A 24,258-nucleotide genomic window follows, 5' to 3' on the forward strand; every position below is an offset into this window, starting at 1 on the left:
GGGGAGCGCAAAAGACCTCACAACCCAGGCCTCCAGCATGGGGAAATAAAGCCTCAAACCTCTGAGTGAAAACACCCATGGGGGTTGAGGCGGCAGTAGGAGAAACTCCCAGCTTCACAGGAGAGTTTGTCAGAGAGACCCACAGAGGGCTAGAGTGTGCACAAGCCCACCTACTTGGGAATCAGCACCAGAGGGGCCCAATTTGATTGTGGGTAGCAGAGGGAGTGATTGAAATCCAGCAGAGAGTGGAGCAAGCACAATTGCTCACTCTCAGCCCCTCTCCCACATACAGCATCACAGCACAGCAACCAGCGTTACCCCACCCCGGTGAACACCTAAGGCTCTGCCCCTTTACATAACAGGCATGCCAAGACAAAAAAAAATGGCCCAAATGAAAGAACAGATCAAAGCTCCAGAACTAATACAACTAAGTAATGAAGAGATAGCCAACCTAGCACATGCACAGTTCAAAACACTGGTAATCAGGAAGCTCACAGAATTGGTTGAATTTCGTCACAAATTAGATGAAAAACTGAAGGCTATGCTAACAGAAACAAAGGAAAGTGTACAGGGAACCAATAGTGATGTGAAGAAAACTGGGACTCAAATCAACAGTGTGGACCAGAAGGAAGAAAGAAATATCCAACCACAAAAGAATGAAGAAACAAAAATTCAGAAAAATGAGGAGAGGCTTAGGAACCTCCAGGACATCTTGAAATGTTCCATCATCTGAATTATAGGGGTGCCAGAAGGAGAAGAGGAAGAACAAAAAATTGAAAACTTATTTGAACAAATAATGAAGGAGAACTTCCCTAATCTGGCAAAGGAAATAGACTTCCGGGAAGTCCAGGAAGCTCAGAGAGTCCCAAAGAAGCTGGACCCAAGGAGGAACACACCAAGGCACATCATAATTACATTAGCCAAGATGAAACAGAAGGAGAGAATCTTAGAAGCAGCAAGAGAAAAGGACACAGTTACCTACAAAGGAGTTCCTTTAATACTGTCAGCTGATTTCTCAAAAGAGACCTTACAGGCAAGAAGGGGCTGGGAAGAAGTATTCCAAGTCATGAAAGGCAAGGACCTACATTCAAGATTACTGTATCCAGCAAAGCTATCATTTAGAATGGAAGGGAAGATAAAGTGCTTCTCAGATAAGGTCAAGTTCAAGGAGTTCATCATCACCAAGCCATTATTATATGAAATGTTAAAGGGATTTATCTAACAAAAAGAAGATAAAAAATATGAACAGTAAAATGACAGCAAACTCACAGTTTGCTGTGAGTTTAACAACCACACCTAAAACAAAAACAAAAGCAAACTAAGCAAACAACTAGAACAGGAAGAGAACCACAGAAATGGAGATCACATGGAGGGTTATCAACAGGGGAGTGGGAGGGGAAAAGAGGGGGGAAAGGTATAGAGAATAAGTAGCATAAATTGTAGGTAGAAAATAGACAGGGGGAGGGTTAGAATAGAATAGGAAAGGTAGAAGCCAAAGAACTTATATGTATGACCTATGGACATGAACTATAGTGGGGGAATGTGGGAGGGAGGGGATGGGCAGGAAGGAGTGGAGTGATGGGAGGGGGGAATGGAACAACTATAATAGTATAATCAATAAATATATTTAAAAAAAGAAAAAAGAAAAAAAAGAAAGAAAGAAAGAAAACAAGCCTCCTGGCTTCAAACTGGCCAAGCCAGTTTTGCTGGTCTTTTTGGTGCAGCCAACTCAGGGGCCTAGCCCAGCTCTTCTCTTTTCCAGACCAGCACTCGGGCAGCCTGTGACCCAGCTCTCCAGCAGCCCCTGGACCCACAAGTTCAGGCACTTACCCTCCTCCAGGCTATGGGTGCACTTGAGGGGCCTTCTGTGGTATGCACCTTCTCTGGTACCTGTAATCTTGGCCTCCCCCGAGGTGTGCACTCTCCCTGATGCCTCGGATGTGTGCCCAGAGGCCCTCCAAGGTGCGCACTCTTGTGCACTCTCCCTGATGCTTCAGGTTTGGGCTCAATGCCCCCCACACCCCTGAAGGATCCCCGGGCAGCTGGGGGAGAGGAGACTTGAGCTGCTGTTGCTGCAGGAGAATTCCCCGAACTGCCCCCAGTGTCTTTTTTTCTTTTTGAGAAAATCCTGCTGCTCCATACAAGGACGGGCCAGTCCTCTCACACAGCTCACCTCTCCAGCCAGACCAGACCGAGACTGTCCAGGTCAGGGCCCAACATGGCCCAATTCTCAACTCTCCCCAGCTGGCGCCCACAGTCTCAGTGGGTTTACCACTTTGTCCTATTCCCCTCCCTGTGACTTCAAGCAACCAGGTCTCTCTAGGTGCTGCTCAAGCCTTGTTTGGCAGGGGAAGGATCCATTAATTCATTAACTTGGCTCTCTCCCAGAAGTCCTGTGGCAGGCCCCGCAGGCGTGGGCCTGGGGCTACAGTTGCCCTGGTCACAGGGACCTTTTTGTCCTGAAACAATCCCCTTACCGTCTTTTTTTACAGTGTCCTCTATACTTTTTGGTCTCCTATCTTCATAAACGCTGGGGCTGTTGGCTGTTCACTTTGTTCCTCAGTAGATCGGCTAGGTGTTTCAACCATGTGCCCCACACTATCATGATTATTTGGGAAAAAAAACCCACATAGAATTTCCCAATATTTTCTAGAAAGTTCTAGTTTAATTATGTTATTTCAATAAAGTCTCTCATTTTAATCTTTGTATTTTCATATTTCTAACCATATTGAGGTACAATTTGCACTTGCTTGTACTTTTCTTGTTAATGTAAGGGTCCTATCTCTTCAAATAGACTAGAAGTTTAAGAGGTGTGGAAATAGTCATGAACTTGTTGGAATATTTGGATTCAAACTTAGGCTTCATCATTTATTAGCTGGTCAACTTGGTTGAGTCAAATTACTCTTGTTCCTCAGTTTCCTTATCTGTAAAAAGAAGTGATTACCACCCAATCATTAACTTTTGGGGAGTGTCAAAAGCAATGGTATATTTCAAAATGGTTTGACAACTGTAACATGATGTGAAATTGTAAGCATTTATCATATTGATTTTTTTATATAACATTTAGTAAGATATTCTTAACACAGCATTCACAATTAAAGTTTTTGTTGTCTCCTTCAATTCTCAGACCATGCCTACAGAAATTAAGACCCTATCTCATGCCCAGGGAATCTTAGAAGTCTATGATTACAGGAGAGATTGACTTGGAAGAAGGCAAAGAAAGTTGGAAACCATGAGTTCAGACCCACAAAATCATCAAGAACTAAGATCCGAACTCTGTATCATCTCTAGGCTTATCATCATCTTTTCAGTTCTTAGCATTCATTGAAACAATACCTCAGTCAGCAGGCTATGTATACACAGATTATCTAATTTGTCCCAAAAAAGGCTCACTTTGCAGGTAAAATAATTGATTTGGGAGTGATTAAATAACCTGCTCAAATCAACAAAGGGTGGCAGAGCCAAAATTTGAAGCCAGGTTATTCTGAATCCAAAGCTTATTCTCTTAATCATCACATCTACAGCATACCCCCTCCCCCACTCCCCCACCATATCTGAGTCAGTCTTCTGGGTATGGGTTAACTTTGAAACTGGCCAGAATTTCCTGAGTGTCTTCTCCTGGCATAGAACATTTGAGAGCACACTACCTAGCACCTTATATAGGCCATAACAAATGCAAGTTATTTGGGGAGAAGGGGTACATAGGAAAGCTACCAAAATATTTGCCTTGTGAATTCTTTTCTTAAATTTTATTGAATTTATTGGGGTGACATTAGTTAATAAAATTATGTAGGTTCCAGTTCATCTGTGTATTATATTGGATATGAATTCTAACCTAAAGTAAACCCCCCTTGATGCAACAAATCAGGAGAATAAACTGGAATTGCCAGCGCACTTACTCACAAGTGACCAATTCGGCACCCCTAAACCTGTAACAAGTGACTTCCCTGCATCACAAAGGGATTCAAATCAGATTTTGGAGAGTGTTTTGTTTTCTATTGTAAGTCAAATCTCAGCGACTTCTGCAATTGTTATTTTATTTTATTTATTTTTTGAAATTTGTTTTGTATTTTTATTTTTATTGGGTGACATTGGTTAATAAAGTGATGTAGGTTTCAGGTGTACAGTTCTATAACACATCATCTGTATGTTGTATTGTGTGTTCACCACCCCAAGTCAAGTCTCCTTCCATCACTCTTTATCCCTCCTTTACCCTTGTTTACCTCTCTCCACCCCTCTTTCCCCCTGCAACTGTTATTTTAAATTGCATTTATTGTGCAATTCCTTTTCCTTCTATTAAATCCTTTCCATTCTTAAAGATCCAGTTGATTATTTTCCCTCCTCCATGAAGTCACAAATGGCTCCAACTCACAGTATTTAATTTTTTCCTGTATTCGCATCACTTCTGCCCTACACTAATACATTTCTCAACAAACCACCTATTGTCCCTAGGATATATCTCCATTTCCCACATAGCTATTTAGTACATACTAGTGGCATAATTATTAATACATTTATACATTTCTTCAAACTTACTGGAGGCTGACTCATAGTAGGTGCTCAATAACTGCTTGAAATGAAGTTGGCACTTATTACACTTCACTGAAATTGCTTGTTGAATTTCTGCTTTCTCCTCATTCCCTCAGACTCCATTAGATCCACAAAGACTACTTTTTCTGTCACATTCACTATTGTATCTTTGCGACAAGCATGTCATAGGGGCTTATGTATATAATTGGAATAAATGAAGGAGTGAATAAATAAGCCATCTGAATTGACAGAGATTATTATACTATAATAAATTGAATGCCCACACATCCGCCCCTGCCCCAACAGCTATTGGTAAGAAATTTCAAGACCAGTTCAAGTGGATAAACTATGTTCCTATATGAATTTATTTTATTTGCCCTGAGAATTACTTTCCAAGTACCACAGGAGATTTGTATATAGAAATTCTGTTTACAGGTATATTTTAAAAAGGCAGCATGGATCATAAAAACTTACATGGGAACAAAAGAGAAAGGGTGCAGATCTGAAAAGAAATTTATATGAATCCTTTTTAAGAGCATGCAAGCTGCCTTAACTCAGTATAGTTACGTATTTACTCAAAAATATCTACTGTAGTAGATGCTGGGGTTATTAGAAAAAGGAACAAAACCAATGTGGTCCTGCTCTACATCCTAACATAATAAGAAAATAAAGGAAATCTCCCCCTTTCATTTATATAGTGAGTATTGATAAAGAACCAATTCTATGCACAACACTTGGTGTTCACTGTCCTGGCCTCCCCAAACTTCTGGTAATACTGAGTGTGGAACAGATGACACAAGCAGTTAATCTGATTTAATTAATCCTTTAATCCTCTTGGTAAATACTGGGGAAACAAGGGGAGCCTAGAGAAAGAGGGTCTAGAAATAGACTTTAATCCCTTTTTCCATCTTCTTTTTATACTCTCAAATAGAAATGCTAAGACAATTCCTTGAGAGGGACCAATCTCTACCTTGCTTAGGGAAAAAAATTAAGAGTTCCCAGGGATGTGTGTGGAGTGAGTGAGTGTGTATGACAGTCAAGGACGCCTTCTTTCATGGTGGGGAACCTGGGCCCTGCCATGGTCACAGTCCAAGAGTTACAGAGCAGCCCTATCCTAGATAGACATGCATAGCTTCATGGATTCTATAGTCCATGGTACATATTTCTTGTTTTTTTCTTTGTTCTTTGTTGTGATGGAATTTTCTATTATACTCTCAAGTTAAGTATTCCTTTTTTTTCTAAAACAAGATATTCTCTTGCAATTTTACATATAGTGTTTGGGTTGATGCTGCAGATCCACACAACATCAAGATAACCTTACCTATCAAGGACCAAATCAGTAAGTGATGTCCACAAACTAGCTTCAGGGGCTGGTGTATTGCTTTTAAAATGTTCCTTAATTATAGATAGCTTAACTGCCTTAAATGCCAAAGAATGTACTGCTTTCTTTGTAATGAGTTTTTATGGTCTTAGTCTTTAGAAGCTCCAATTCCATCTGTGATAGCAGACTACTTAGAATCCAGCTATTAATAGCTGCTGGTACCCACTTAGTCAGACCTGGGAGACCCAGAGCTGTAGAGACAGCCAGATGGAGATGACACCACAGAGTGACTACATGGACAAAAAGATGATCTATTTTTTTCTCCCATCATAAAACAGACAACACTAAAAACACAACAATCCTGTTTTATTGTAAGCCAGACACTCTGAGGATTTTTTTTTCCCTTTGGAATTCTCAGGTCTGGTTATAAATCAAATGTGATTTATCCTAATCTCTGTGGTCTAAATAACTCCTCACAAAGGCTACAAAGGCAAAAACATCCTCAAGGGTTAACAACCCTGATTTAGTAAAACAAAATCTTGACACTGACTCTTAGGACTAAGGCGATTTGGCAACTATTCAAGGAGAAAAACGAACTTTGATACTGGACAGTCTTCTGAATCAGACATATTTTCCCTAACACAGTGAAAAGGAACAATAAATAAGCTAATTAACACATTAGACATTTCTTTATAGGAAGAAAAGAGAAAACAGCCTGTTTAATGTGACTTAGTATGATCATGGCCTTAGTTCACCTTTAGTCTGAGAGTACGAATGATACCCTGCCAGACCAGAGTGACACAGCTGCCACTGATGTCATGTCACGATTCTTTTGAGCCAGAGATTTAAAAACACCAACACTTCTTTTTTATTTTTTAAATTTATAATCACCTGTCAGGTGAATAAGGGGGAAACTATTTTTTAATACGTGATTCATCACGAAACCGAAAGGCTAAATTGTATTTCAGTGGGCGGTCCTTTGTAAGTTGCCCCAAATGGGTGGGTTGTATGGTTTTTCAGCATAGAAATATAAATGGGAATGCTTGTCCGTGATGGGTAACAATATTTAAAAATGGACATGGGATCAGCATATCTTCGTGACTGGTCTGCAACATGAGTAGAATCACATTGTTCTCAGGAAGCCACGCACAGATGAAGGTGAGACAGACAGCCTCAGCTAAGTCACAGGGGCTGCTATGGAAACTGTTCTCAGAGTTCAAGGAAATTTCAGCCAAATTGGGGGATGGTGTGTTAAGTACCTATGATTTAATTCATAAAGATACCATATAAAGAGTCCCCAGAATACAACAAAACCAACCTATACGAAAGAGGCAAAGGGATCCAAGATCTCTTCAACTACCTAAAGGGCACAGGGTCTACTCAATGAACCCTTATTTATTATGTAACTATCCTTACTTTATAGGAAAGCTATCTCTTCTTTTTTTTTAATCAGGAAGTCCTAAAATTATGATAACCTATTTTATTACAGGCCAAATTTAACAGTTTAGGCCCTAGAGTCATACTGCACTGATCTCAGTCTTTGTCTGCATCTTACCAGTTGCATAAAACTGGGCACATTCTTAATGTAATAAGCCTCTATTTTCTCACTATTAAAGTAAGTACAGTACAATGGTGAGGGATGTGTAAGATATTCTATGCAAAACATATAGGCCAGTGCCTCGTATAGTAAATATGCAATAGATGTTTCTTCTTCTTCATCCTCTTTTTTTTAAAAAAATTGATTTATATTTTATTTTTATGACTTCTGCATGCCCAGTACTTCTAAAAGTTAGAAAGATCTGGGTGGAACACTGGATGGGAGACTTTGACCAACAGTTCTCTGTTTACTCATCTGTAAATGGAGCTAGTCATATCTACATTATAGGAATGTGAGAACCAAATTAGATAACTTATGTCAGATGCTAAACAAACATACTGACACAGGCTAATTTCTGTATGCAAATTAGCTATTATGATTCCATTGTCCTAATCACATCTACTCAGTAAGGTTGAGTGACACTTAAATGGAACAACTACAGTGCCTGAACCTTGACAGACATGACTAGCTCACTCTTCTTCCGGTGTGGTTAGCCAGGTTGCATGTATCGCATATGGATTATAATCAAGCAATGACATCTTTCGTATATCAGCTTTAATATTTATTGTCTCCAAGGTGATTTCACAAAACAATTGAGGTACATGTATCACTTGCTCTCTGCAAACTAGACAGAGGAGACACATTCATCCTCCTTTGCACACGTTTGTGAATATGAGAAAGCCAACTACTTAAAACATTTCCAGGTACTGCCAGCAGACACTTCACAGGCTGCTTCTGAGTCTTCATTTCTGGCATTATCATTTTTGAAATTTCCACATTAGTTTATCACTTTAAGATGCTTTCAATATCGATGTATCAAGCTCATCCTCAAACAGAACACCTTACATGTATGTATGTGCAGCATGTGGGACTCTGAGTGGGCACATTCTAGAAAGAGTTTTTTTATCTACATTTTAAGTTGCAGAGAGATTTTGTGCTACTTTTCCTCTCATGGAATGTTCACTAACTAGCTAATAATTTCATTGTCATCTTTAAGCCTTGCAGTAGTCACAGCAAGAGTAAGTGAAAGGATCTAGGTAAGCGAAGTTCTTAGGCTATCTTGAAACAAAATCTCTGTGCAGGCATCCCAAACTCCCCCAGCCCACCTGAATGCTGGCAATGGAAACATGGTATTTTCCACCTAGACTTGCCCTCTATGTGACAAGGCAGTATCTAACTTCAGGCCACTCAATGCTTATGAAATTGTGACACCTCATGTATTGTGGGAATGACAGCCTGAAACAGTTTCTCCATTCTCCCAAGCATTTTCATGCTAAGCTCAGATGAATGGGAAGTATTAGGATGGACCACAAGCTGTGTCTGTGTGTATGTGTTCCCTGTCTGTCTGCCTCTCTCTCTTCCCACCTCCTACCGCTAGCAGCATAGCTGACAACATCAAACATTTATTAATATTGATCTCCTTGCCTCCTAATAATCAATAGTCACTGTCCAGAGAATCAAATACTATTCAATGTGCAGAACTATTTATTTTCCCATTATACTGCAGGGAAATTAGAGATGACTCATTATATGAATCAGTGTATTTCTTTAAGATGAAGAAGTGACTGCCATTCCTATATACCTCCCATGGTTTTAGCTACTATAACTTTAAAAAGCCCTGGTGAAATGCTCTTACTACATCTATGGTTCCATTTATCTACTGCCTAATGATTTCCTTGGTAAAATATAATCTATGATATATTAAAACGGATACTTGTTATACATGGTAAATTACTTGTCTTCTAATAATAGAAATAGGTAACATTTATTGAGGGTGTGCAACACGCACTAGGCAAGGTCTTAGGTGCTTCACATACATAATCCACCTCATTCTCATAAGTCTATCTGGAGATAAGTCCCATTATTATTATTCACATCTCATATGGATGAGAACACTGACATTTTGTTAGGGTGGGCGATTGGACCAAGGTTATAACTAATTAGCGACAGAACTAGAACTTAGAATTAGTCTACCTGAATCAAGAGCCAAAAGTCTTGTAATTACTATTTTATATGCCTTTCTTGGTCAATTAAATTATTTCAAACCACTTTTGTTTTGGTTTAGCTATAAACATTTCACTTGGGTCGATGCACCTAACATCCTTATTATTTAGGTTTCATTCATCATCAAGGCTCAGACCTCTAATTGGTGGTATGATACTGACTTCACTGTCCATATGAAAATTCATAAACCTGTACGCTTTTCCAGAAGGATTACACTCTTTAATTTGTGATCCAAAACCAGATTTTAGATATCAGGATAAAAGGTGATCTCAAAATCTTTGTAAGAATATATTTGCCAACTTGTAGTTATACTCTAGCAGAAAAAAAATGACTAAAAAATTCAATTTAGTATATTTTTTAATATATTGTATATTTAACATTAAAATGCTCCTTCAAGGAAGAGGGCATAGGGGAGATAAATGGTAATGGAAAAAATTTAAAATGAACTATAAAAAAGATTAAAATAGCTGTACATAAATTACAAAAAATAACTTCTTTTAAGGAATATATCAAGAAACTTACTGAAAATTGCAAAATGTGGCCAACTCAAATAGAAGTTTCAGAGACTGCATTCCCAGGCTACCACTTCAGGAGCTTAAAACCCAGCCCCTATCAGCAGGTGAGCATGCCTGGCTCCACCCACATGAGGTGAGGCAGGTATAGCTCCAGGGAAGATGTTCATCTTTGGTTTGTCAACTGTCCACAGTAAAGCTGGGGTGGATGTCTACTGCTCACATCCCTCCTTCTCCTTAGGTTTCCAAGACTTTAGAGAATGACAATGTCGGACAAAACCTTAGAACTCAGCGTCCTCCAGCCCTCAAAGTTGACAGGTGGAAGAAAAGTGGCCCAGAAAGAAAAGCTGGCAGAGCCTGGGCTTGGCACAGGACCCAGCGCCAGTCCTATGAGCCTTCCCACCACCCCCGCACTCCCTCTTCAGCTTAGGCTCCATGGTCCAGATAACCAGTGAAGGATTCATTATTTGTGAGTGAGGCCAGCAGAATGTACCTTCCTCTTAATGTTGTTAACCAGAAACTGCTTTATTATAAGAAAAGCAGATGCTAATTGGGTATTGATGATATCCGGTATATTATGTTCATTATAGCCTAATGGTCTGGTCGGAGTTTCAGCTCCACCAGCTGTAAGCTGTTTGACCTTAGGTAAGTTATAAACCTTCCTAAGCCTAGATAAGAAGGTGATGATCATAATGCCAATCTCACTGAGTTGTTTGTGATGTATAAATGCATTAATTCATATTACTACTCAACAATATGTCTAACACATAATAAACACTCCACAACAATTATTTTCATTATCACCATTACTTTGTCAAATTGTGACAGAAAATTCATGTTAGGTCTACAAGTAATTCTGCCCACTACTCCCTGCCAACAAACTTACTGCAGTCAATATACCACTTGCTAAATTCTCAAATAGATGAAAAAATTCTAACTTACTCCCCACCCGCACCACACATATACCCCTGACCCAGAAAAGCATGAACTCCTATGAAACCACGTACAATGTATGCTGTGGCTGTGGCCCACCACAAGCTTCTCACGGCTCTTCTCGGGGAAATGTGTCTAGCTAACAAGGTCAGAAAGGCCCATCCATAATGATATGGCAAAGATGCCCCGGCAAGTAGCTTGCACAAGGGTATTTTGTCACCATTATAGGATCAGGACCCATGGCAAGAATTGCATTTATTTTCTGACATCCTTTGTGTAAGGTGCTGAGTCAGAATGAGAGAGAAAACTCCCATATTCCAGCTACTGGACTGGACCCTCTTACATCTAAAGCTGAGCTGACCATGCTCCACTCCTAGAGGAGGGCCATTTGCCTGCTGTCCTGAGATGAACCTTTAGAGGCTGCTGCTCTCTCATTTCTAGGCTCTTTCTTTGCAGGGAGGCAGATGCCTCCGGAGCCCTATGGCTTGGTCTAATGAGTGGCAGTCAGATCTCTGCCATCTGCAAAACAATACGTTTGCAGAGCTCTGAAAACTGTTCCTTGTAGAGGTAAGTCATTGTCAAAGGTCATGGATATAACTGCAGACACAGATGTAGTATTAGGACATATTCATTAGCCTCTATTATGGAATTGGTGAAATTGACTTTTTGACAAGGTGCAGTCATTTAACTTGCCTTCTGCCTCAAAGACATTATCAGACCATGTCCCTCTGTAGCTCACAAGGCCTCAGAATACAGCTCCTGTCCATTCACTTGGCCATCCATCCAACTATCTAACAAATATGTATCAAAGACTTGGTGCGATATGCCATGACAAATAGTGTCAATAATAATGGTAAATAGTGTTGTGGAGTTTATAATATAGAAACAAATATGGCCTGTATGACAAATATAATATGCTAGACAGTCTTATGGGGAAGGGAGGAGAAAATGATGTGGCTATCATGTGGCACAGTGAAGTACAAGGACAGTAATGTCCAGCAGAAATAAAATGTGAGCTACATATGCAAATTAAAATGTTCTAGTAGTCACATTAAAAAGCTTAGAAGGATGAAATATCACTTTCATTATTTTCTTTTAATTATTTTACATTTTATTTAATCCAATGTGTCCAAATTATCCTTTTACATGCAATCAATATTGAAACACTTTTAATGAGATATTATACATTTTTTGTACCAAGTCCTTGAAATCTAGAGTGTATTTTACACTCAGAGCAATCTCAAATGAATTAGCCACATGCCAAATACACAGCAGCTATACGGGTGGTGACCTTGTTGGATAGCACCCTTCTAGGAAGTTCAAAAGAGGGAATGATTGCTTCTAGGAGATAGGAAAACAGGATGTGAGAAGCTGATTTATGAGGGATCTGGATTTCTGAGCTGGTGTCTGGGGTATGTTTGTTCCCTAGGTCCTTGTTGCACCCTGCAGTCATCAAGAATGCCTTTCTCAGCCTTTTATGAGCCCCTGGTGAGAAGGTTCTATGTTAATGTCCCTAAAAAGTGAGCCCTGCATCCACCCATCCTGGTGTTACAGTCTTTTTCTGTTGAATAAATTATATGCAAGAAAAATAAAAATAAACACCCACCACTTGCCAGACCCCGTGTTGGTATTTTGCATGTCTAACACTTATAATGAAATTGTAAGGAGCCATTAATATCTCTGTTTTATGGAAGAGGAAACTAAGGCAGAGTAGTGAAGTGATTTCCCAAGATCCTAGCGCTAGAAAGAAGGGAGGGGCAGGGGAGGTGCAGACAGAACACGAAGGAGAACACATAGAGGGACGGATGAGGGTAGATTAGACCCAAGGGTGAGCCACAGCACAGAGTTAAGGTGGTTGTGGAAACAGGACCCAGGAGATGTAAGGAGACTGCCCTCTGCCCTATCCCCAGTGTGTGTGAGATACAATGATATATTTATGACTGAACATTGTTTAACAACAAATCGTATACTATTCATCATGTATCTTCCTATGGACCCCCATTCTGTCTCTCTTTGTATGGTTTCCTTGAAATTAGAAACAAAATCAGATTACTAGTTTCTAGAGGCAAAGGACATTTTGGGAAGTGAGAATCAGAGAAACATTCCAAAGAGGCACTTGAGATTCAGCCCAATCTTCTTCATTCCACCCTCCCCAACATTTCTGAAAAATGGGTGTCCATCCTCCCTGTGCACAGACTGTCCATCAAGACTGTCCCTTCTATTCCTTGATAGGCTGAACACCAGGAGACTATTCCAGATACTGACCTCCACTTTCCCTCTCTATAATCTGACTAGGAGCTGCCTCTGATTGTGCTGTACCCAACAATTGTCTCTTTAATGCCAGTGAGGGTGGCGGAAAGGCAAACATTACTTTTGCAGTACCTGCCCCCACAAAAGCACAGATTCAAATTGAGCCTTAAAAGTAGATATCATTTCTAAAACATTAAAAATATGCATTTGTGTCAGCAGAAAGATAAATAGAAAAACTAGAGCTTGTCCCTATAAAACCTGATATTTTCTCATTTTTGCTACAGCTTAGGGAAAGAACATATTAAATTTGCTGACGATGATAAATGGTCATGAGTAACCTGAAGAGCCAGGATTCCATTAAAAACTAGTCTGCATCAGTCTGTTCTCTGTCTCCGTGTCTACTTTTGTTTTGTTTTGTTTGTACTGGACTTAGTATGGTGATCATGTGGTAAGGTATACAAATGTTGAACCACTATGCTGTGTACCTTAAACTAATATAATGTTGTATGCCAACTGTATTTGAATTTTAAAAAGTCTGCAAGCCAGAACGATAAAGCATAATGAAATTCTGACCTGAGTTTTTCCTGTGTTTGAACAGCCACTAGTCCCACACCCTGGTGTGCAGAGGGGAGAAGGAAGAGAACAAATGCAAATAGTGTCACTCTTTTTGCAACTTTATTCACCTTTGTTTCCAAATGTTTATTTTTACCTCCTTAGGGTATCAGGAAGAGTGTATTCTAACACAATTGTTCTCAATTATTGCCAGGAAGTCAAGTTTATCTTTAGCATCATCTCTTGGCAAACGGCACAGAGGAAAGTGATGTTTGGGGCCAAATGTTGAGGACTTGAGCCTTGTGCAGCCAGAGCTGAAAGGGCAAAGAGCTAAAATGAAAAGCTAATGATGTTGGTGCTGCTTTCTCTACATGAATTTCTGTTCAGTGGAGCAACAGTAATGGAAAGGGGCTGAGTTTCAAGTATGAACAGCCAGAGGTTCAAACTCAGGCTTCATCAATTGCTCCCTGATTGAGTCCTGTTGCATACACTTAATTTGACAACTATTTAATTGAGTGACTCCTCAGTGCCAGGCACTTTGCCCTCACAAAGCTTACCCTAAGCTAGTTATCTCTCTGAATCTGTTTTTATATCTAAAAAAATATACATTATTACTTGCAGGGCTCTTAGGATAATTAAATGGGATAAAATGGAAAATTATAAACCTCAGTGCCTAGCCCATAGTCATTGCTTAACCAATAGTTTCTTTTGTCTTTGGAATAACCAAATTAATCTCTTATTTGAGTTAACTTGTGATTAATAAGTACAGCTCCAGAACATAACTAAAAATAAAACCAACAGACAGTTCCATAAAAATAGACAGCCCCCCAAGTACCCAAAGTTTTGGGGGGAGGTCCAAAACTCTGACAACCAGCTACTAAAACTCAGTCTTGGCAACTACTACTTCAAATAGTCCTACCTTGATTGCAACTTGGTTTTACACAAAACAAAAATAAATTGATTTTCTTGTCAATTACCAGCAGGTATGGTATATGTAGTATAGCAATGAGTGCTATCAATGATGCTGAAATATTAGAACTGCTCATCTAAAATTATCTAGTGATTGCCTGCAACGTGTGAGACATTGTGATGAGATTAGCAAATAAGAGAAACAAATGTGACCCCAATCTGATTGATGGAGTTTACTCCAGAGTGGAGGAGATACAATGTCTGCCCTTAGAAAAGGCCATACCAGGAAAAGAAACACGATAAATGTGAATTAAGTAATAGTGGCCCAAATGCTATTGCAGAAGCCTTGAATTCTGAACTAATGTCTCTAATACAGGAATTCAGAAGAGATGACATTGTCAAGGAGGCTTTTTGGGAAAAAAGTAGATTCGAGATGAAGTTTTTGAAGGTTAGGAAGGACTATTCAAGGTCTTTTCTTCTCCTTGTACATGAAGGTCGAATGCACCAAAACTCAAAGCAGAAGCTAGCTGTAATAATGTATTGCCTGCTTTTTCTGTATCCCTATAATCCTCTCTCTACTCCTTAATTATTCAGTGGTACAAATTCTACCTGGGATCCATGTCATCCAAAAGGCAGCATTAACTATTCCTGAGTAAAATATAATGGGTTTAGAAATCAGCGTAGCATTTTTAAAGGAGCTATTCAGTCCAACTGACTCAGAGAGAGGGGAGGAGGGAAGGATGGAGAGAAGGGAGGGAGAAAGGAAGGAAGGAAAGGGAAAAAATGAAGAAGAAAAACCCAGGTTCAATGCACTTTTTGCGTTTTATTAATTGTGAGAATCCCCCCAAGAGGTAACCACCTCCTAGCCAGAAATGGAATCGGATCAGTCTAGGAATGAAGAGGTTTGAGGCTAGAAAGCTTTTAAAATTCTAAACCTATTTGGATGGGAGAAGCTTCAGAGGTGAGCCCTCTGAGACAGGTATCATTCCTATTCCCTACCCGTATCCTTCTGAAGGCAGAACCACCACACATCCCTCTCAGCATGGAATACACTACACTCCCTCAAAGCACTGTGTAATCACACCTCAGCTACATCCTGCACATCTGTGCTTTAACTTTCTATTAGAGATGCCTGATCAGCCACTAAGGGATAAGCTTCACAGGAACATATGATCTCTCTGAACTGATATGTACCATTGTACATTTATGGCTTTCTTAGCATTTTCTCCCTGTGGAAAGGAGCCTCAGCTTTCATCAAATTTCCAAGGGGCTTCATGAAGCCTCCTGACTTCCACCCCCGCCCCACAAAAGTTTAAGAACTTGTATTTCAAATTTCCCACTCAAATGGTGAGAAATGACGTAAACTCCTACAAAGGCAGCATTACGGCCTTATTCACTGCTGTATCCCAAGGTTAGTGCTTGGCACATAAACACCCATGTTGACTGATGGTTTTCCCACTCATTTCAATTCTGGAAGGTACTACAGAAAAATGTGCAAATGTTGCCAAATACGGATCTCAAAGACTAAAATCCTAATGGTTTATTAGGGAAACAGTACAAGAGGATGATGCCCTAACAAAGGTCTGATTTAAATGTGTTTATTCAACTCTGTGAAGGGAAAATAATAGTAATATATCTAAGCCACGCAGAAAGGAGTCAGACTTCCCTGAAAAAGATTCAAGTGGCATCAAATGGCTTGTTTCTCCACAGCAATTTACATTTATTAAGCTAGATAATAGGCATAATCGTTGTCAAAATAGAGCTTCCACCCTGTACACCGTCTTAATATATTCTCGAAGTTCCTGACACACAGGCACCGAGCCATGGCAGTTAGACTCTAAGTGGGGGATCACTAATAGCACAGCAGAAAAACCAATCCCACACTGCTGGGGAGGAAAATAAGGCCGGAGAGCAGCCTTTGAAGGCAAAAGGGAAGCACAAAGAGGAAAGTGCTGAAGAGACACACTGGCTAGAAGGGGAACTAGGCTCGAACGTGACACTCTGCATTAACGATGCTAATTTATGTCTGGGTGAGTGTGTGTGAAGGCCACAGAGGAAACTTGCAGAGGTCTCTTATACCGCGGAGGAGCTCATCTTGAATATCTTCGAAGGTATGTGCTTTATCCTGGGACAGCCTCATGTGGGCATATGTTACGTCAACTGTCAGTTTCCTGGGGACAAATCACTTGTCTCCTTAAATGAATTCTGGATCGTCTCCAGTCTCTTCTGCACCCTGCAGCCAGAATGATCTTTTCAGAAAACAAATTGGGTCGCTGCTCCCCATCTTGCCCCACATTTAAGCATTTTAAACAGTCTGCCTTTACTCCTTGGATACAAAGCAATAAAGGCCTCATAGACCCTCAAGTTTCTGCAAGGTGTGGCTTCTGTCCAATGCCCACCCTGGGGGAACTCAGGCAACACAGGTAGGTCACCTTTTACTTCTCTAAACACACACACCCTCTCTACTGCTGATACTACAGGGCCCTTGTACACCCAGTTCTCTGCCTGACTCAACCTTCCAGCACCACTTACAATGGCTTCATGATTCAGCTCCATCACCCCTGCACCAGGGAAGCTTTCCAGATCAAGTCTTCCTATTACACACACCCAAACAACGACGAACTCCTCCTTTATCGTGCTTGTCACGGTTACAATTGTCCATTTGCCTGCATTACTCTTTGATGAATCTATTTCCCCAGAGGGCCTTGTTACTCCATAGTCCTGGCACCAAACCCCACACCTGGCACACACTAAGTGCCCAATAAATATCCACCGAATAAATGAAGGCAAAGTGACTGCACCATCCACCCACCCTCTTCTCAAGGTTTTCTTGAACATTCAAGTTCTTTGGATTCTGAAGAATATGTCATTTCACACCAGAAATTTGATCAGTCACCCTGTGACAATTATAAGAAATAGCACTGCTAAGCATTAGTAGTGTCCAAAGAAACAGGAGATCCCTTTTTTTCCACATGGGTACTAATTCATACAAATAGATATTATGTGGCAGTGGCCATGAAAAAAATCCTATCCAGAAGAAGCCAGCTATGGAACTGATCATCAACTAGACCTAAGCCTTAAGATCAATGTTATTGGAGTTAATATCCAAAATTTATAAAGAACTTATACAACTCAACACCAAACAAACAAACAATCCAATTTAAAAATGGGCAAAGGACCTGAACACACACTTCTCCAAAGAGGACAAATGGCCCATAGACATATGAAAAGATGTTCAACATCACTAGTCATCAGAAAAATGCAAATTAAAACCACAATAAGATTTCACCTCACATCTGTCACAATGGCTGCCATTAATAAATCAACAAGTGCTGGCAAGGATGTGGAGAAGAGGGAACCCTTGTGCATTGCTGTTGGGAATGCAGACTGGTGCAGCTACTGTGGAAACAGTACGGAGGTACCTTAAAAAATTAAAAATGGAACTGCCTAATGACCCAGAGATTCTACTTCTGGGAATATCTCCAAAGAAAACTGAAACACTAATTTGAAAGAGTATATGCACCCCTATGTTATTTTCAGCACGATTAACAATAGCCAAGATTTGGAAGCAGCCCAAGTGTCCATCAGTGGATGAGTGGGTAAAAAAGTTCTGGTATGTTTACACAATGGAATACTACTCAGCTGTTTAAAAAAAAGAAAAATAAAGGAAATCTTACCCTTTGCAATAGCATGGGTGGACCTGGAAAGCATTATGTTAAATGAAATAAGCCAGCCAGAGAAAGATATATACCATATAATTTCACTCATATGTGGAATCTAATGAATAAAATAAACAAACAAAAGAGAAATGGATTCATACATACAGCGAACAGACTGACAGCTGTCAGAAAGGAGGGGGTTGAAGGGCTGGGTGAAAAAGGTGAAGGGATTAAAAAAAACCTCATAGACACAGACAACAGTATGGTGCTTAGCAGAGGGAAAAGGGGTTGGGGAGTGAAAGAGGGTAAAGGGAGGATGGATGGTGACAGGAGGAGACTTGACTTTGGGCAATGAACACAATACAATATACAGATGATACAGAATTGTACATTTGAAACCCATTTAATTTTATTAACTAATGTCACCCCAACAAATTCAGTAAAATTTAAAAAAAAAATCAATTATCAAGTAATTTTGCTTTATTTTATAATATCCCAAAAGGCTGTATTGTTTTGTAAGCTCTAATCATTGTGCCTAGATTTCATTAATAACAAACATTTACTGAGCATATTTATTACATGCCAGGCACTGTTAGGCCTTGGGATACATGCTGCAGCGAGAGACAGAGGCGCTTACCTTCGAGGAATGGAGGAGGGAGCCAACACATATTGATAGCCATTTCAGATTAGTGAATTTCACAAGTATGTGAGGAGTGCTGGGAAGGAGCGGAGCCATGTTCCATGGGAGAGAGATCATGCCAACTGTTTCAGCAGAGCTTGGACCTGAATGCCTCACCAGAATCCCCTGCAGCACCACTGCTCAGAACTCTCACACAGATCGCAGCATTTGCACTTGATGAAGGATTAAAGGATTGTATGTTCTAATGTCACGCCCTCCCATAAGGATTTAAATGTATTTACTTCCTCAAATTAAATAAAAGACTAGGCAAAACACAGGTATATCTTTCCTAAGGAGTCACGATAATCCCTCAAAATTGCTACTGCCAGTTTTGATGTATCCCAAAGGATCAAAGTATCTTGTCCTCTACGATGCATGTTTCAACAGAGTATCTGTTTCATGCCAAGAGGTTTTTCCCTTGGTTTTCGTGATAAGGAATGCAAGGAGTAATTAGAGCAAGAGAAGACCTTAGAGACATCTATGGCGAGAGCATAACATTTTGCAAAGATTGAGTCAAGACTCACTTGATCACCCTTATAAAACTTAAGGCCTAGGAGAGTGTTTGGAGCACGACTGGCCCTCAATAATTGGGCTAAATATTTGCTGAATGAATGGGGATACTCTGAGAATATGAACCAGCTGAAGCATAAGACCAGAGTGGAGTGGAAAGAAAAAACACTGAAGTGGCTTGCTTATCATGAGGAAAAGCCACAGAGAAAGGACACACAGGACGATATCCTCTGGGACCCTTTTTGATGAAGATCACAGACTCACAAGGGTCAAAAAGCTGGGAGAATCTCAGAGCTGACAATGGAAGCCCCCGCACCCAAGGTGCCCCAGCTCAGGGCGAATGCTCCAGCTCACTGTGAACAGACTGATAAATTCTGTTTACATTTCTGAGCAAATAAACTAATTGTATCTTTGTTTTTAACCTAAGAAATCATAGCTTGATTACAGGTCATTAGTGGCCATTAATACGTGAAACTGTTTGCATTTCACTAGTATATCTGAATTACAGTCTTGCCTTTCATATTAGCTCAATCAAGCCTCCAAAGGGACGCCTCTCCCCCGCCCCCAATCAGGTCTCAAGTGGGACTTAAACAAACTAACAATCAGGCTCCAGAACTGAACTATGATGCAGAAGAATTCATTACTTTGGTTCACTGCATATCTCCCTATTGTCAACTCCATTCCCCTTAAAGTGGAGGCATGCTCTTTGTGCCCAAAGCATGTCCAACCACCCTTCTCCCAACAGTCTCAACCACTCCTAATGGTGCCAACACACTGGCCAGCAACACAGACCTGCTTGTGTGATGCCAGCAAAGACAGTCCCCAATTCACCATACACTGGCTGATTAGAGTGGCAATATATGCAAGGAGCCTGCTGGGGAATGCCAGCAATAGCGAGGTGACAGGAACAAGAGTCTATTTGGTACAAAAAAAGAGTGGAGGCAGGATAGAAATGACAGATGTGTACAGGTCCAAGTGGGTAGTCTAGAATTTTAAGTCCATCTGAGGCTTTGGATTATCCCTATTAGAAGCCAAGATTCTTAAAAAGAAATGGGATAATTGCCAAGCCTCCCTTTTGTTTTGTGCTGAGCAGTTACAGAGGGACAAGGAGTGATTAACAGAGATTAACAGACTTAGAAATGCTGGAGGACTTTCTAACATATCAGTTGCCACTTGCAAGCAAATCCACGGTCCACCTCATCTCATGTTCTGTTGCTTCAAAAAAAAAAAATGTCCCCAGGGAGTGCCACTTTTGACTACTCACATGCTGAGGCCACAGTGTTAGAGGAGTTGCTAACCAGGCAAGTAACAGCAGCCCATAGATGGCCGAAACCAGTTTCACTTTTATCCCAGGCTAGTTACCAAGCACACAACTCATGCCTCAGCTCAACATGCACAATGACAGTTGAGAGTTCCATGCAGGTTAAAAGGCTCTTTCAAATGAGTTATCCTGCTCTTTTTTCATATCAGCCCTATGAAAAAGATTATTAACTGCATAGTAATAGTGGCAAATGCAGGCTCTAGACAGGTGTCCAACCTTTTGTCATCTCTGGGCCACGCTGGAAGAAGAGTTGTCCTGGGCCACACATTAAATACATTGTGACATGTAATCACAAAAAAAATCTCAAAATGTTTTAAGTAAATTTATGACTTTGTGTTGGGCCACAGGTTGGACAACCCCTGCTAGAGTGAACTCCTGTTTTCAAATCCTAGTTTTTCCACTTACTAGCAGGCTGGCCTGGAACAAGCTGCTTAACCTTTCTAAACTTTACTTTTTTTCATCTGTGAAACAGAAATAACGATGGTACTTGCCTCATAGGTTATTGTAAGACTCTAATAAAATTCACTCATGAAAAATGCTTAGTATACTTCAACACAGCACATAATAAGTATTCATTAAATATTAGCAGCTATTGTTTATGCCTTTCTCCTCCACCACCACCATCTACCATGGCCACCACCTCTGCCCCGACTATTATCCCTATCCATCACCCCCCACAGGAAAATAAGAAAACTAAATCTCCGAGGTAGACTTTTTCCTGAAGTCACATAACTACTAAAGAACCCAGATAGGACGAAGTCATTATCTTCTGACTATACCCTGCCCCCTGCCTGGTGCACTTTTCACTCCTCTTTCTCCCCATCCAAGTCTCAGCTTAGCAGTGTCCTTCACGAGTCCCCCTCTGAGCCGTCTTCCATTGTCTCACAGTCCCTTGTACTTTCCCCCTCACGGAACTTCTTCCACTGCAGTATAATTGCCTGTTCTGTGTCCCTCCCAATAGGCCATGAGTTTCTTTAAAGAGAACAGGTCTGTGTTCGACCTCTGCACCCCCAGTGCCGGGCACAGCAGCAGGGACATAGTAAGTGCTGCAATAACACTTAAATAAAACGATGGATGACAGACTCCTTTCATATCAAATCTGCGGCCACGCAGTAAAATGTTATTTCTCATTGGAGCACTTTGGGAAATCAGAGACGGTCAGTCATATGTGGCTTCATACTTTATAGTGCTATTAAGTAATCTTAACCTCATGTTGGAAACTCAGGGCAATGTTAACCAAATTCTACTGAATTCCATTCCTGAAGAAAGTAAGGTGTGGAAATAATGCCTTGAAGTGACACATTATGTTAAGACACACACACTCATTCATTCTAGACCTCACACTTATTCACGAAGCTATGCACAATGCTTACATAGTTACCAACCCCTTAGCATTTTGAACAGGGCACCTTCTTTGTACTTTGAAAGGATGTTTCAGAAACATTTGCCCTTGATGAGGCACGGTGAAAAGCAGGTATTCATCCTTGGCATTCTTTCTCACAACAAGCTCTTTCTCACTTGCAGCTCTGTGCTTTCGGAAATGTTGAGTCAGACATGAGAGACCAGAAAAACATGACCAAATAAATACTTCAGTTCTGCCCCTCTTCCTCCCTCTTGGAGGAAGTAAAGAGGGCATAAAAGTTGGGAACTCCAGAGGAATCCGCCCAAGGTCTCCAGTCCCCTCCCATTAAAGTAGTATTACTGAAGGCAAACCAAATCAAACTCAGACTGCCAATGAATACATTAGAATGCATTAAAAATGTTACTTGGTTAAAATTAATGAAATAAAGGTATGTTGGAACTACAACAGATATAAACCTTTTTAAAAAATAGGTCAGACAGAAGAATGTAAAATTTTCCGTAGCAAGCAAAGAACTGAACTCTATTGCATATCACGAATACTGCAAAGTATTATTAAAAAACAAATGCTGCTCTCCTAGCTTATATTTTAAAAAATATTAAATATAATCTGTATGGAATCTATAGACATATAAAGCTAAGGCTGCATAGTTCCCTTGGGACACCAGCACCTGACACATCCATAGCCATAGGCTGATAGTGAATATACATAAACATAGATACATTTACGTAATCTGCACGTCTGATCTTTGTTTGCTTCTACCTTTAAGTCTTTGACAACCTTTTTAATTTCATTTCCCTATGATAAACATTTTTTTAAATGTTTCTTTCTACATTCTTTTCCTTAAAAGTAGCTCCTCTTTTCTTATTGCCTTCCTGTTTGATCTGTCTCTGTGTTCTTATCTACCTCTGTTACAAACTCCACCTCAAGTAACAATCTCTGAGGATTCTTTTTCTTCAATAAAACTGTCATTCTTGTGTACTAAACTGTATTTTCCAGGGCTCCCAAATGCAGCCAAAAGTAAAGGCTATAAAGCGAAGTGGCTTACCACACAGGTTCAAGAAATGAATTGTAAAACACTCACAGAATTTTTCATGGTGCCTCTTCCAAATCAGGTGGGACTACTTAAGGGTTATATTGAAAAGGCTTCCAAATGTTTCACACAGGTCAGAGGTTACTGTTTTTCCTACAGGAGATTTCTGGACCTGCTTGCTAATTCAAAACTGCCCATGTAGTAAGACCCTTCACTCTTCATCATACACAAAGGAAGAAGTCCATATGGTCTCTTGCTTCACCTCCTGACCCCCAGCCCTTTTTCTTGGTGAAAGGAGTTAATATATCTATCTGGTCCACTAACCTATTCAAAACCTCTTTCTAGTATCTACAAAGTGGGGTCTGCCCTCATCTAGCCTAGTCTCTCTCGGCTGGTCTCTTTACAACCAGTCATAATTTGTCACAGCTGTGGACCAACATGCTTCACCAAAACATGGTTTTAGGTCTTAAAACAGCATGTGAACCAATGTTTCCTCTCTACACTTTCTATTTAAAAGGTGAATTGCAACTGTTGAGCATTTGGAACTAGCTTACACTTCCACATTGCTATTTCATTAAGAACAGTAGGTATAAGTAACAATAATAATACCTTTGTTTCCATAGGTGCTTTCATCTGGATAATTCATGCTTCATAATTTCTGTGCTGGGCTCTCCTGTAGCTCCTGTGACAAACACGGGGTTCAGATCCAGACTCCAGGTGGCAATGCTGGTTCAACTTTTGGTAAGATACAGGTGCACTGCACACTTCCCAGGCCCCCCTGCAGTCTCTCTGTGGGAGGTGGTTCCTGGCCCATCAACATCTAAGCCAATGGGGTGATGCAATCAACACTGCAAAACTTCTCTGTGCTCCTGTCTCCTCCACTGGAAGAGGGCTGTCTTCTGGTTTGGGGGAGCAGCCGTTCTTAAAGTGCTGTTGGGCCAGGAGCCTGGGCAGCAACTGGGACACTGACAGAAACCCAACTTGTGGGCCCCACCCCAGGCCTCTTCAGTGAGCAACTCTGGAGGGAGCCCAGCAAGTTCCATTTAACATACACATCAGGTGATTCTGATACATGTTACAGGTGGAAA

At 40.5% G+C, this 24,258-nt stretch overlaps 1 protein-coding gene across 5 annotated transcripts in view; it reads right to left on the reverse strand.

Annotated features, from left to right (window-relative positions):
* PPP2R2B (protein phosphatase 2 regulatory subunit Bbeta) overlaps positions 1-24,258 on the reverse strand; it is a 416,365-nt gene that overhangs the window by 222,047 nt on the left and 170,060 nt on the right. Inside the window, exon 2 of one of the 5 annotated variants that reach the window (XM_045185066.3) lies at positions 23,780-23,852. The exons of the other annotated variants lie outside the window; for them this stretch is intronic. Within the exon in view, the coding sequence (XP_045041001.1) occupies positions 23,780-23,816 (37 nt within the window). The 5' untranslated portion in view covers positions 23,817-23,852. The remainder of the gene's footprint in view (positions 1-23,779; positions 23,853-24,258) is intronic. 5 annotated transcript variants of the gene reach the window in all.

This window comes from Desmodus rotundus, chromosome 6, assembly GCF_022682495.2.
Source record: "Desmodus rotundus isolate HL8 chromosome 6, HLdesRot8A.1, whole genome shotgun sequence".
Lineage (NCBI taxonomy): Eukaryota > Metazoa > Chordata > Mammalia > Chiroptera > Phyllostomidae > Desmodus > Desmodus rotundus.